Genomic DNA, 15,773 nt, shown 5'->3' with positions numbered 1-15,773 from the left:
GTACTGCCAAATTCTCTGAAACGCCTTTGGAGACAGCTTAAGGTAGAGAAATGAACATTCAATTCACGGGCAACAGCTCTGGTGGACATTCCTGCAGTCAGCATGCCAATTGCACGCTCCCTCAAAACTTGCGACATCTGTGGCATTGTGCTGTGTGATAAAACTGCACATTTTAGAGTGGCCTTTTATTGTGGCCAGCCTAAGGCACACCTGTGCAATAATCATGCTGTCTAATCAGCATCTTGATATGCCACATCTGTGAGGTGGATGGATTATCTCAGCAAAGGAGAAGCACTCACTAACACAGATTTAGACAGATTTGTGAACAATATTTGAGAGAAATAGGCCTTTTGTGTACATAGAAAAAGTCTTAGATCTTTGAGTTCAACTCATAAAAAATGGGGGCAAAAACAAAAGTGTTGCGTTTATAATTTTGTTCCATATAATTTTGATCCAATATTTTCATCTTTAACAGTCTATAGTCTTTAAAACTTTAACAATTGGAATTTACTGTCTGTGGTCTTACGCTTTTTTATATAAATAATTTCTGTTCTTAAATCAATTTTAATATATAATTACATATAATTTTGATATAAAATTTATTTTCCTGGTTTAACATTTTATTATGGTTTATTCACTGTGTGTGAGTGGTCCATCATCTGGTTGTTTTGTTATAGTTACAACAGAAATCTTTATCCTGTTACACTTTTAATATATATTCTATAAGTACATGTTATTTTAATGTGCTATTTATTTTCCCAGTTTAACATTGATATAACATTGATATAATCAATATTTGTGATGTTATTTTTTTTTGTATGGGGTCCACCACCTGTTTAATTTGTTTCTGTTAAAATAAAACTCTGTTGCTCATATCAGAAAGTGTTTATTATTTTAAAACTTTTTCAGTAAACAATGCAGATGATAATTTTATTTTTTAATAATACCTTTATATTATGTAGCACCTTTGAAGCATTTGTCAAAATACTTTGTAAAAATAATAATAATACGCTAATAATAAACTTAATAAAATTGAAAGAAAATGACAATGTTAGGAAAGATAAAGGTTTCTTATATTTCAGTGATGGGAATCGAACCGTATTCCTCCTTGTCAGTGTTACAACCTGAAATTTGGAGAGGAAAGTACTTTTCAGTAAAATGTGACAATTTATTAACAACAAAACATAAAAATTGCACAGGGGCTCTTGAATTTTCATTCTCTCTTTTTCCATTTCTTTTCTCTTTTTTCCCTTTCATTTCTCTCCTTTTTTTCCTTCTTCAAGATGTCAATCCCCAGAAGACTTCAGATGATGCTAACCCTGGAACAACATATAAAACTACCAACTTTTGCTTAATAGAAACGTTTCATCCCAATTGCAAAGTTTAATCGCAACATATAATCATTGCAGTTAATAGTGTTCACCGTCTGTTTGATTACATGTAATTTGTAACTAACTGCACGATTCTTACTGAACATTTCTGCCATAATCACCACTTGTAACCTAAGCCTAAATATAATGTAGAAATGTAATATTTTCTGTAAAGCTGCTTTGCAATGATTGGTATCATGAATACAAATAAACTTGAATTGAATGTAAATATTAACACAGCAGTTGTCATTTACTCCTGCTATCTGAGCTGCTGAAAACGTAGTGGCTTGATTGTTTTAGAAGGGAATGTGCCCCCAATCTACCTAAATGCGTCTATGTTCGCGCAAATCATTTGTGATCCAGCTTCACCGAAGAAGTGAAGACAGAAAACATTTTGGTTTCACTTTATGTTGATGGTCCCTTTAACACATTCTATTGACTATAAGTAACGTTGCACCTACATTTCTACTGACTCTCATTAGAGTGTTAGTAGTGTATTAGTTGACTGGTAGGGTTAGGGTTAGATTAAGTTGACACGTTCTTGCAAAGTTACTTATAGTCAGTAGAATATCTGTTGGGAGACCAACACAATAAGGAGTTAGTAGATATGAAGCAGACAGTCTAGTAATACTCTTATGAGAGTTTTTTGACGTGTAGTTGCAACATTACTTAGTGTCAACAGAATGTTCAAAAGGGACCATCAAAATAAAGTGTTACCAACATTTTTTATGAGTCTTTGCAAATCGCCTTTCCTAATAATGTGCTAGTTAGCGAGTTTGGCGGCTAAAGCTTACAGTCTCATGAGAGTCGATTGTCACCCCATGGAAGCGAGAGGCGGGCTGAACACAGCTCATTAGCATTTAAAGGAACATGCACCGAAACGGCTCGCTGTGAACAGAGCTGTTTTTGACAGGGCAAAAATGGTGTTGTTTTACACTACAATTGAGAAATTGTAACTAAAGCATGTTATAGACTTTTTATTAAGACCCTAAAGAATCATATCAACTTGTGGAAAATGGCCATCCGATGACCCCTTTATCATGTGTCTCAAGGTATCCTTTACGTGCAAAAGACTTTCCACACTGAGAGCAGGTTCAGATCAGTTTGTCTTTATTCATGTCCCCAAGGAAATTTGGTTGCAGCACACAAGTATTTCACATAAACAACAAAAACACAATGCATTTCCTTCCTAAAATTTCTTACCTTAAATTTAAAAACTTTACAGATGAGGGGATAAATTAATGTTTATAACAATTTGTTTTACTAATAGGGGTTTCTATAACGAATGCCAGAAGGGAGAAGGACAAACTCGTGATACATAGGGTGGGAATCATTTACTAAACTAAAACCTGTCTATTGGCGCTTTTCCACTGCACGGTACGGTTCAGTACGGCTCTTAGGTGAAAGGCTTTTATGAAGAGTGAGTTAGCAAATTAATCTTAAGTTGTCCTTTCTGTGTACAAGTCTTTCCACCAGTATGAATTAACATGTGCCTCTTAAGGTTTGATTTATGTGTAAAACTCTTTCCACACTGAGAGCAGCTGTAAGACTTTATCCCAGTATGAATTAACATGTGCGTCTTAAGGTATCCTTTACTTGTGAAACACTTTCCACACTGAGAGCAGCTGTAAGGCTTTATTCCAGCATGAATTAACATGTGATCCCTCAGGATTCCTTTACACATGAAACTCTTTCCACACTGAGCACAGGTGAAAGGTTTTTTCCCAGTATGAATTAACATGTGAGTCTTAAGGTATCCTTTACTTGTGAAACTCTTTCCACACTGAGAGCAGTTGTAAGGCTTTATTCCAGTATGAATTCTCATGTGCTTCTCAAGGCATACTTTATATGTAAAACTCTTTCCACACTCAGAGCAGCTGAAAGACTTTATTCCAGCATGAATTAACATGTGCATCTCAAGGCTTGCTTTACGTGTGAAAGTGTTTCCACACTGAGAGCAGCCGAAAGGCTTTTCTGAAGTGTGAGTTACCAAATGATTTTGAAGATGTCCTTTCTGTGTAAAACTCTTTCCACACTGAGAGCAGCTGAAAGGCTTTTCTGAAGTGTGAGTTACCATATGTTTTTGAAGGTGTCCTTTCTGTGTAAAACTCTTTCCACACTGAGAGCAGCTGTAAGGCTTTATTCCAGCATGAATTAACATGTGATTCTTAAAGCTGGCTCTCTGTGTAAAACTCTTTCCACACTCAGAGCAGATGAAAGGCTTTATTCCAGCATGAATTAACATGTGATTCTTTAGGTTTTTGTTACATGTGAAAGTGTTTCCGCACTGAGAGCAGCTGAAAGGCTTTTTGACTTCTGTTTTTTTAATGCTGCAACTCACTGATTTTTCTCCATTGTCTTTCTGATGATCTTTCCGATCCTGATATTTCTCCACCACCTCATTCAGATCTGGTCTTTCTTCTTTCATTTTCATCAGGCCTAAAATGAAATCATTATAAAGATGAAAATCAATTGGTACGTTTGAAAAATAAAAGGATAAAATATTTGTGTACAGACAAAAACAATGTCAAAACTGTCCCATTTTAACACAGATCCATGAAGACGTCTAAAAACACTGCATTATGCTGCCAGGCCCGTAGATGGCGATGTTATTTTGTAAAGAAGTGCTACACATTGACAGCTCCAGCAAACAGGGTTTATTCTTTGATCGCTTTCTGTAATTTAATAATTTAAATTATATATTATATTCATTCTATTAGGAGAAACAATGTTTAGTTTGGTCACTGGCTTGATTTCCACACACACACAAAACATTGAACACTTCTGAGACAAATAAAATCTGACTAAACTTGAATAATTACACATCAGAAATCACTGAATACTGATCAGACATTAGAATAAACAAGTTTACTTCCATGTTGTGACAATGCTGCCAGGTATATGTAACCCTGGAGCACAAAACCAGTCATACGGGTCAACTTTTGTAAATTGAGATACATGCATAATCCGAAAGCTGAATAAATAAGCATTCCATTGATGCATGGTTTGTTAGGATCGGACAATATTTGGGCGAGATACAGCTATTTGGAATCTGGAATCTGAGGGTGCAAAAAAAAAAAAAAAATCGAAATATTGGGAAAATCACCTTTAACCCTTAAATGCATACCTGGGGTTTTTAGCGACCCGGTAAATCATTCTCCACCCTCTCCCTCCTTCATTTTTTATAGTTAGACATCAACTTTCTTAGTATTCCTCAATCTATTAATTATGAACAATATAACAAGAAAAAATAGAAAAACAGAAAAGAATGCCTGTTTTCTGATTAATTTTTTGTAAAAAGTGTATAGGGTCGCTTGAGACCCGAGGTGTGTATTATTGTAAGTATTTTTTCCTGCGCAACTATATTTGGTCAATAATGTAGCACCGTTGTTCTGAATATTATAATTAATTTGGGGAATTATGGGAGTCGAGTCAAATTCCTTGAGTGTCAAGGTGGTGTAACCACCATTCAAGGAGACATTTTGTTAATATTTTGCAAGAAGATCATGTGACAGGAAATTAAAATCACAAGAGAAGGACCTCTGGGGATACTAACTGCTGCATGCAAAGGTTAGTAACTCTCTTTAAAATGTGAGATAATTTGACATTTTTAGGGTATGGTCAGGTATTCATGTCAAATGGTATGACCTCAGAAATACATTGATAATTCATCATTGTATTATGAAAATTAGTATTAACTTTAAAAATTACATTTGAAATATTCCAACCAAGGCCATTTACTCACATCAGTATCCATGATAATGCATATCAAATTTGATTTTAAATTGAAATGTCAAGTGGTGTAACCGGTTACACCATTTGACTCCTTTGACTTGATTACAAGCCTTTCTGTTAAGGGCCAATGTAGTCAGATATCACTAGTTTATGATGTTGTGGTTATTTATCTACAACTTTATTATTAAAGCTCTGCAAGTCTAGGATAAAATAATTATGTTGCACAACATTAGTGTTTTTGAAATGTTTGGGCTAGATTTATTGCATATTTCTATTCCATTCACTTAACATTTGAAAGGGATAGTTCTGCCAAGAATGAAAATTACCACCTTATATACTCACCTTCAAGCCATCCAAGGTCCATATGACTTTCTTCTTTCAGACGAATACAATCATCATTATATAAAAAAATTGTCCTGGCTCTTCCAAGTATTATAATGCAAGTGAATGGGTGATATTCAATAGTCCAATAAACTGCATGCATCCATCATAAAAAAGTGCTCCAGAAGGCTCCGGGGGTTAATAAAGACCTCCTGAAGCAAATCAATGTGCTTCTGTAAGCAAAATATCCATATTTAAAACTTTATAAACCGGAATTTCTACACTGTAAAAAAAATCTGTCTTTATTGGACCACTGAATATCACCCATTCACTTTTAATGTCACTCCAATTGTATTCATTTGAAATAAGTCATAAAGTGAGAAGAAAGCCATATACACCTAGGATGGCTTAAAGGTGGTGGTGGGGGTAATTTTCATTTTTGGGTGAACTATCCCTTTAAGCAATATATAATATAATGTAACAATTGATTTAATAATGTAGCAGAAAGAAGTGGGTGAATACATTTGAACATATTCAGTGATGAGGACATAAATACATAAACAACATCTCCAGAACTGCTCTGAGAGTCACTTCACGAGCATTTTACCATTTCATTTGAGTAAAACCAGCGTCATTTCATATACACACAGAAATTTAAAGGTAGCCAATTCATGGCAACCTGTCAAAATAAAAGTTCAGTTTAGACATTGTGCCAGAAATATATTAGGCTATAATTATTTAGTAGATTGTATGTGATACTATTACTACTACTGTTTAAAAAAATTATAAAACTGTTTATTTTTCAATAAACAATCACACAATATTTCTTCCATGTTTTAATTTTAATAGTAAATCCCCTTTATTTACCAAAAAATAAAATGCGTTTAAATTTCATTAATTAAATTTGGGTGAAATTTGTCTACTGTTTTCCATACTTTTATTACTTGTGGAAAAACTTGAAAATTTTAAATAAGCATAAAAAAAATGGCATTGATTTTTGTACATTTTAATTTTGTTTGACTTTAAAAAAAAAACACACTTTTTATTAATAATTAGCATGTTTTTGTGTTTTGCTTTAGTACCAAAATTGGTACCGTGACAACACTATTAATATAATATAAGAGCCCATTTTCCCCCCAATAGATGCCACAATACAATACAAAATTACAATACAAGACATGAGTTCACTGTTCATCACTATGATAATTTCGTGTTGCCAGATTTTTTTTTTAAGCATTGAAAAAAAAAAAGCACTTCAGCTGAACTTGTTGACATGTCATGCTTGATTTTCTGTGTAAATTTCTTCAACAAACAATGGCCTTTGGCTGTGGAAGTATTTTTCATAAAAATATAATTAGATACCGGAAAATTAATATGGAATAAAATGTAATCATCTAGTTTAGTACACTAATTTGGTTTTTACATTTTTTACATAATTTGTCACATTATTTAGAAAAGAATTAGTTTTCAGCATATGTCCTGCCAAATATTGCAAACACACATTAAATTTTACATTTAGAGAGAACTCTAATAAAATCTATTTTTGTGTGATATTTTAAAATGAAGTATTTATTTCTATGAGTAAGCTTACATGCCCTCTAGGTGGATAAAATATTTAGTCCCACTTTATATTAGGTGGCCTTAACTACAGTGTACTTACATTTGAATTAATCATTTGGTACAATATACTTATTGTGTACATACATGTTTTTACATTGTACTTATATTTTAAAAAAATACCTATATGTAGTTACATCTGTAATTAATTTCTGTAATTACATTTATAATTACACTGTTGACCCATCCCTTACACCTTAACCCACCCTTAAACCTACCCATACCACCAAACCTGTCCCTAACCTTACCCGTATCCACCTCAATAGCAGCAATAGTGTTTTGCAATACAGTATGAACACAATAAGTACATTGTACTTATTTTTTGAAGTAAGTACATAGTAGTTAAGGCCACCTAATATAAAGTGGGACCAAATATTTTATACTTCTCATTCTTTGGCGGTTACACCATTTGACATTTTCATGTACATTCAATCTTAACTTTTGTAATAAATGGTACGTCATTTTTAACTACATAAAATCAACATAAACTCGCTATGTACATTTTAAAATACCCGATACATGCTTTTAAAACAAGTTTTTAAAAGATTTTTGAATTTCTCATCTTGCCAACCCCTTTTCGTCACTGACCCATTTACATATCTGACAACTCAATACGTGCAATGCATCTTTATTCCTCAAGGTGGCACTGTTTGATACACAATGATGACATGATGTTTCACTCATAATTACTGCAGGCATAAAACAAACAAATATCATCAGCAAAAATGTAACTTGTTTGAATGGCTTTACTGCAGAGCAATTACTATACACAATGGAATACAAATGTCATTGCCATTTGATACTGGATGTGGTAAATAAGCTGCCAGTGATCAAAATATTGAATAGGAAGTCATTGAAAACGATAGTTTTGAGAATTTGGTTGAGATCGCGAATATGAGGCAGATGCTGAATGTACTGTGGAAGTGCGCTATGATGATGATAGCGCTGGTAAAATCATCTGCTCAAACTGAACCCTTTTAAGTTTCAAAAGGTCACTAAATATGCTTAATTTTATTCTTCTGTAATTGTTCTTAAAATATCAAGAGAGTTTTGTGCTATTGCAGCAGTTAGAGATCCATCCGTGCTGGATATATAGGTGCTTGTCGTTAAAGACCCGATTAATAATGATTGGCGAAACATTCATGCATTTAAGGGTTCTGAGTATCTGCCGATACAGATCCAATCCGATACCAGCGCGTTTTTTTAATTTATTTTTTTATTGATGTAGAATTTCTATACTTCTGTGCTGACACTCTTTTGTGTGTTAAACACAATCTACTACATATGGATAACTTCATTTTAATAAAAAATAACAAATGAAAAAATATATAATTATAATCTATGGCAAAAATACTATTATAAACTAGGTTAGTGGATAATTCAGCAGCAAAAGATACTCTAGAAAAATCATGGGTGCACAATAATTTTATAAACCAAGTGAAACATTTTCATTTACAAATAAAAGCGAATAAGTGTAGGACTAAATCTGGTAAAGTAGTACACATTGCTCTTTGTACTGTTGTAAAATACATTTATGAAAAAACGTAAATATATACTATAAAATTTAAATTAAAAGAAATTTCTTTTAAATCTATAGCACAGTAATGAAAGCAGCAACATATGATAGATAGGACAGAACAAGAAAGACTATAAATAATCTTTCATTGCGCAAAAGTATTATAAAAAAGCGCAAACCTCCGAGTCCGCACAGAAAAGTCCAAAGTACAAAGGGAAAAGATATTAATGTGTAGTGTATTAAATCTGTGCATTAGTTTATTGATATTGTTTCTTTTAACAGTTTTAAACCTCAGGTACTGTGCGCTCTTGAAGAGAGTTTGACTGTAGTAACCGAACGTGACTCGCAGTTTAAACGCTGGAGAGAAGAGTTTACCTAAACTTGAATTTAATGACTTCAATATTCATCTGTACTTCAGATTAAACTATGGAACAGCTTCAGAACACTTGAAATATAGTGCACGAAAACTTTATGGTGCTTTATAATGTTTTTGTGTCTTTCGTGGGGCTCAACAATAACACAGAGTAGTATACCCACAATATCGGATTTGGATCGGCCTTCTCTGACCGATACCCGATCCGCAGAAAATTACCGTATCGGAGCTGATACCGATCCTGAGTATCGGATCAATGCATCCCTAATCTTTACTTAATATCCTAATGAATTTTTGGCATGAAATACAAATTGATAATTTTGACCTATACAATGTATTTTTGGCTATTGCTACAAATATACCTATCTGTTTGCAAAGCCTGCTGCAAAACTGTAACTGATTTACAGTGAAATGTCCCAAACAAGCAAATAATGCTCTACTGAGACAATCACGATTTAAAATAACCACAGTCCTATAGTGACTTTACTTCAAATGTGGCTTCAACTAGCATAAAAACTAATTCAGTCTCACAAACTCTGAGTTCAACACAGCTTTATGATTCCAAAAAGCAAAAATAAAGTCTAATTAAAGTAATAATTAAATATCCTTAATTAATAATTAAGTATCAGTTCAGTCACATTTCCATAAGAACTTTGAAACGTGGACTTAAGACATTTTAATGATAGTTAAGGTCTTATTTTTACTTAAAGGATCTGTGTATGTACCACAAACAGTCATTAAAGATGAATGAAGAATAAACACCAACCTCCTTGTTCCTCATGTTTCATTCTCCAGGGTTCTGGTTCCTCCTGTTTTATTCTGCAGGGTTCTGGTTCCTCGTGTTTTATTCTCAAAGGTTCTGGTTCCTCGTGTTTTATTCTGCAGGGTTCTGGTTCCTCGTGTTTTATTCTCAAAGGTTCTGGTTCCTCGTGTTTTATTCTCAAAGGTTCTGGTTCCTCGTGTTTTATTCTGCAAGGTTCTGGTTTAATCATGTTCTCCTCACTCTCCTCTTTAACAAACACCATCTTCACAGCAGCAGATCTCAGTTCAGCTGATACTCCTCCAGATATTCCTGCTTGCTTCAACACTTAAGTCACAACTGTGAGGATGAGAATATTACAGAGATTTACTGACCTGATTCAAAAACTGTATTTCTCTATGAACAGAAACATTTCTAACCGTTTGTATGAAGCCAGCATCAGTACAAAACAACAGAGAGCTCTGTGAAACTGAACTTCTTCTTCTGAGGTTTACTGGTGTTTGGCAAACAAACGCATGTGTTTTAGCGCCACCCGCTGGACTGGAGTGAAGCGGCGAGAGGAGGGGAATAATCTGGCCCATATCAACAGCTAAAGACTGGCCCAGATTAGTTCGTGTTCGCCCGCCCAAAACTGGTCCATATCTTTTTAGACAGAACTGAACCAAAACAGTGCCATAACCCAGGGCCGTAGCTGGGGTTTGCGGGGCCCTGGTGCAGGTTGTAGCAGTGGGCCCTGTTTGAAATTGTTTAATTTGTATATTCATTCTATTTCTTTCTTTATTTATTTGTATTTACACAATCTTTAAGTTTTTCTTTTTTTTCCAAGTTTGTAGGTGTCTTTAAAATTAAATATACAGACCTAAATTTATTCAGACACCATTTCTCACATTATTACAGTTTATTTGCTATAGTTTAGAAAATGGTAATACAATATGACAAGAACTCAGAGTTAAACTTTGTCAGAACAAATTAATCTTGATAAATGTCAGATAACTTTGATAGAAAGGTATGTAATGGATTTCAATTAACCAACAATTCAGACAACTGTTAGTATGACAATATTTACACAACTATCAATACTTTGTTGACCAATTACCAAGCAATGCTTCATTTTGTTCAGTCTGTGGTGTAAAAAGGTTGCATTAGCAAAAACATGGTCAGGTCAAAGTGTCTGTATAATTTTTGGTAAAATTTTTTTTTTTTTTTTTTTTTTTACCACCGGATAGATATATACATATATATATGGTGTCTGAATAATTTTTGGTTTGACTGTGGATTGAATTATTTTGTAGTTTTAACAATAATTAGTCAAGAGCAGTGAGTGAATTTCTTTAATTTTCTTGGATTAACATTAAGGACACTGACAGCAGCTTGTAAATTAGGCGCGGTCACTTTGAGAGACAATACATCCAATATAATGATACACATCCGATTTCTTTCTCCACTGTTTACTTTCACTTAAAACATAACCGATAGTTTTCTCGAGGATACTCTCCAAGACTGGTATTTTGACATAATTTTGTAGAAAAGGCAAATTCAATGTTTAAGCAGGACGCGTCTCTCTTCGTGTACCCTGTGTGCACAGGACACTGCGTGCAGGTGCTGAATTGGGCTTTTTCTGTTTGCATGTTTAAACAAATTTGTATTTGTTCGTTCAGGTACAGGAGGAGGCTCTCTGCGTGTGCACCGAACTTGGCACGCAAATACTCGGTTCAGCTTTTCCGCGTCTTGTGTTTGAATGCTTTAAACTCTTTTGAATGTTTAAATTGGCAAGGCTTAAAAACACGTGCAAATGATAAGCTTTCGTGACGACACGCAGCAGTGACCCATGAACTGTCCTGAGCGTCTTTTTAGGCTGGCCTTTATAGCTGTGTGGGCCCCTATAATAGTCACCACCTTTCACCCCACTAGCAACAGCCCTGCCAAATAATAATAACAGACATGGCTGATATATGGACCTTATATGGTATTCTTATGTGGCTGAGTTCTGTAAAGGGCTGACGGCCCTTATGTGACATTCTTAACCGTCACATTTGGGCTGATACACCAAAAACCATTATTCAACCATATTTACACCACATCTAACTTTTTAATTTAAAATACACATTACACAGTAAATCTTAAACACATGTTAAACACAAAAATGGATTCACACTCATTTTTAAAAAATATATTATTTTAATAACAGAATTACAATACAGAACATAACAGAAGTGTGCTATTTTGTAAATGTCAATTGAGTGAATAAAATGTGCAAAAATGTATATTTTTAGTAAGTGTCGCCAGTCTCTCTCACTCACAGTCTGTCAGGAAAAAGAAGAGAAAAAAGAACATTAGTATATCATAATTAGTTTCATACATTAGATATTATTTGAAGACAAGCACATGAATGGCTGTAAATCAGCACTGCACACATTCTTTTCTACCACCCAAGACATGAGTGCTGCTGTGAGGCCCTTTTTAAATTTAGGGCCTTATGAATCAGTTCATCTTGAACGGTGTGGCGATGGTGATTTAAAAAATTTAAAAGATTGGATGACCAATAATTTTCTCCTATTAAATTCAGATAAGACAGCGATATTACTAATTGGACCAAAAAAACAGATGTACTGTTACTTCCTCTACAGTTAATAATATGGGTGTTATGAGAAATATGATTTTCAAAAGGCAAGTTGCTGTCTAATATGTTACAAAAACAGCATTCTTCCATCTTAGAAACATTGCCAAGCTTCGAAACATGCTACCTGTTTCAGATGCAGAAAAGCTAGTTCATGCATTCATGACCTCTAGACTGGACTATTGTAATGCACTGTTAGGTGGTTGTCCGGCATCTTCAATAAACAAGCTACAGATAGTCCAAAATGCAGCGGCTAGAGTCCTTACCAGGTCAAGAAAATATGATCATATTACCCCAATTTTACAGTCTCTGCACTGGCTACCTATTAAGATCCGTGTCAGTTACTAATTGTTATTACTTGCCTATAAGGCACTAAATGGGATAGTGCCTGTCTACCTAACTAGTCTTCTATCATGCTACAATACAACGCTCCCTAAGGTCGCAAAACTCTGGACTCTTGGTAGTACCTAGGATAGCAAAGTCCACTAAAGGAGGTACAGCTTTTTCATATTTGGCTCCCAAACTCTGGAATAGCCTTCCTGATAACATTCAGGGTTCAGACACACTCTCTCTGTTTAAATCTAGATTGAAGACACATCTCTTTAGCCAAGCATTCATATAATGCATCTCATAATCTTGTATTACAGTTACATCTGATCAAACGCACATTATTATTCTTTAGCTTGGGTTGAGCAAATAATTTTTGCTTGGATGGAACAACAGCTACGCTAATTATGTCTCTATTTGTTTCTCTGTTTCTGCCACAGGATTAACATCCCTAACTAGGAATTACACAAGCTTCAGTCTGGATCCAACCCTTAAATGATCTGAGATGACCAAACACCTGAGAAGAGATGATGCCAACCCCTCAGAGGACCTCAGAGAATGCCAACCCTCAGACAATATACAGAATTACCAAATTTTGCCATAATTTAAATATATTAAGTTTCTACAATATACAAATATATTGTGGAAACTTAATTTCCTGTAAAGCTGCTTTGCAACGTTTGTATTGTAAAAAGCGCTAAACTTTAAATAAATAAACTTGAATTGAATTTAAATCCAGACTCAAAACTCATCTGTTTACTTGTGCATTTACTGAATGAGCACTGTGCTACGTCCGAACTGACTGCACTGTAGTTTATGTATAAACATTCTTAACCGTTTTAAATTAATTGAAAATCAATTATTATATAATTTCAATCATGACTGGTTTGGATATTGTGGAGAGACTATTGTGAAAGCAAGCCTCGCTCCAGCAAGTAATCTCGCAGGGATCCCATCTGACCTCCGAGAATGTAGATTGAGCCAGGGGCGTCCCAGGATGATGTTCACTGTGGGTTCCTCCAGTACCAGAAAGGAAATGGTCTCCTCATGCAGACATCCAATCCTCAGTGTCATCGGTGAAGTGTGATATTTAACCCTTCCACGCCCAAGCGGCTTTCCCTGGATCATCTCGACTCGGAGCTCCCGGGGCTGGCGTTTACGGGGTAAGTCCAGCTGCTTCAGAAGTCTTTGGGAGATGAAGTTCCCCCGAGGAGCCCGAGTCAAGGAGAGCGGATACTGCAATGGAGAAATTAGGGGTCAAGAGTTGAACTGAGAGGAGAGATAACGAGAAGATTTCAGGTTCAACTGGAATAGTACTCACCGCTGGGTGTGGGGGACGGACGGGACAGGTCCTGATGTAATAGTAGGAAGCTGCGCAGTACAGACATAATCTGGCCACAAGGCGGCGAGCACGCTCCATGCGTGATAATTGTGTGGAGTCTACCTGCATGGGTTCTGGTACTGGGGAACTATAGGCGGGTGTGGCAAGCTGGCGTGGGGCTTCCTCTGAGTGGCAGGCGGTGAGGCATTGAGATATGCGCTATTGATATGAGATATTATAAAGGAGTTAAGTATGGTGCTTTGAACATTCCATATAGCGCGAGCCCAGAGCAAGGCTCTGCCACTCAGTTGGGAAATAAGAAAGGCTACCTTCGAGCGTTAGTTGGTAAACTTCTGCGGCTGCATTTCTATGAACAGGGAGATTTGGAGAAGGAAACCACCACACTCAGCTGCATCGCCCGAATAGGAAGCAGGAATGGCCATGGGACTGGTAGAGGCAGATACAGGGGTTTGAACTGGAGTGAGAGTGGTTCTGAGGGTGTTGACTAACTCCTCGAGCATGTCCGCTGGAGTGGGAAGCTGGGGATCCATGATATGTATCCGGGTCCGGTCTTCTGTCACAACACAGGCAAGGGACACAGAGGTAAGTGGTTAAACACAGAGCTTTATTGAGTGATGAGCGAGGGTGAATCTGGTGCAGACGAGAGGTGAGTATGAGACGGAGTATAAATGTCCGAATGGCTTAGCTTGCAGTAATGAATCTTTGCTTTGTCGTAGGAGGATCGAGGATGAGCTGGAGCGGAGGAGAACTGGATTGGTGGAGCACTGGAACATCTAGAGCAGGGGTGGGGAACGTTGATCCTGGAGGGCCGGTGTCCCTGCAGAGTTTAGCTCAAACCCTAATCAAACACACCTGAACCAGCTAATCAAGGTCTTCAGGATGCAGTTAGGTATTGTTTTCCAGGGTTTTTCAGGGTTGGAGCTAAACTCTGCAGGAGAGTGGCCCTACAGGATCAACGTTCCCCACCCCTGATCTAGAGAGAGTAAACACAGGTAAATTCAGATAGCGAGAGTCTGGTTTAGTTCAGGTTGTGAACGGTAGACTGGACGAGGAGAGTGTGTAGATAAAGTGGACCTTGATTGGAAGCAGCAGGTGCGGGTGATTAATACTCAGGTGAACGTGGGTGCTGATGACTGTTGTGACACTAGGTGCGTTTACATGGAGCACTGTAATCGGTTTAAAAGTCCAATCCGAATGAAAATGCTCCATATAAACACCTCAATCGGAAAATAAAAATGCCCAAACCGAATGAAATTGTAATCGGTTTGAGAGGGGTGGGATAAACCTTTCTATAAACCGAACAAAATTAAAATCCTGCCATGTAAACACTTTAAACCGATTACTTTGCGTCTACATCATCACGTCCAGAGGTCGGGTCGTCAGAACGTGAACGTGATGTCGCCAACGGTACTTTCTGTGATTTGGGGACACCGACACTACAGTAGAGACTGGGTAATAGTGTATAAAGGTATAAAGTTAAAATTTCAATTATACAGTTAAAAACACATTAGAAAGGAGAACGCTTGCTGTGTGACGGACTATCTGCTCTCATGTCTGGAGTGAAAAACAGATCTGAAATGAAGCGCAATTTTCTGCTTTTCAGCTTAGAAACAACACAGTGATGATAGTGAAAGTAGCTCAATGAAAATAAACAACTTGACCAAAAGTTGCCTTTGTCATTTGTATTTGTATTTCATTATAATTTCCGATCTGCTTGAATTTATACTTGCTCACGCCATGAATGTTGTACGAAACACGATTGTGATAATGCTTCTTTGATTCATTGTTCAGCAAC

General features: G+C 36.1%; 1 protein-coding gene across 4 annotated transcripts; it reads right to left on the bottom strand.

The window, feature by feature from the left end:
- Positions 1-404: 404 nt before the first annotated feature.
- On the bottom strand, positions 405-15,573 carry LOC131537557 (gastrula zinc finger protein XlCGF46.1-like). 4 transcript variants are annotated; one of them, XM_058771096.1, is made up of 4 exons: positions 13,598-15,573; positions 10,112-11,995; positions 9,699-10,031; positions 405-3,809 (listed from the first exon to the last, which is right to left on the bottom strand). In XM_058771096.1, exons 3-4 carry the CDS (start codon positions 9,955-9,957, stop codon positions 2,782-2,784), a joined length of 1,287 nt encoding a protein of 428 aa, XP_058627079.1. In that variant the 5' UTR covers positions 9,958-10,031; positions 10,112-11,995; positions 13,598-15,573; the 3' UTR covers positions 405-2,781. The 4 variants fall into 4 exon arrangements, with proteins under 4 accessions (XP_058627079.1, XP_058627078.1, XP_058627080.1 ...); XM_058771095.1 differs by having other exon boundaries at positions 10,112-13,872; positions 13,958-15,573; XM_058771097.1 differs by having other exon boundaries at positions 10,112-14,176; positions 14,287-15,573.
- Positions 15,574-15,773: the final 200 nt, after the last annotated feature.

Source organism: Onychostoma macrolepis, chromosome 03 (assembly GCF_012432095.1).
Source record: "Onychostoma macrolepis isolate SWU-2019 chromosome 03, ASM1243209v1, whole genome shotgun sequence".
NCBI lineage: Eukaryota > Metazoa > Chordata > Actinopteri > Cypriniformes > Cyprinidae > Onychostoma > Onychostoma macrolepis.
The sequence above is the reverse complement of the archived record's forward strand: the minus strand, read 5'-3'. Positions and strand labels throughout refer to the sequence as shown.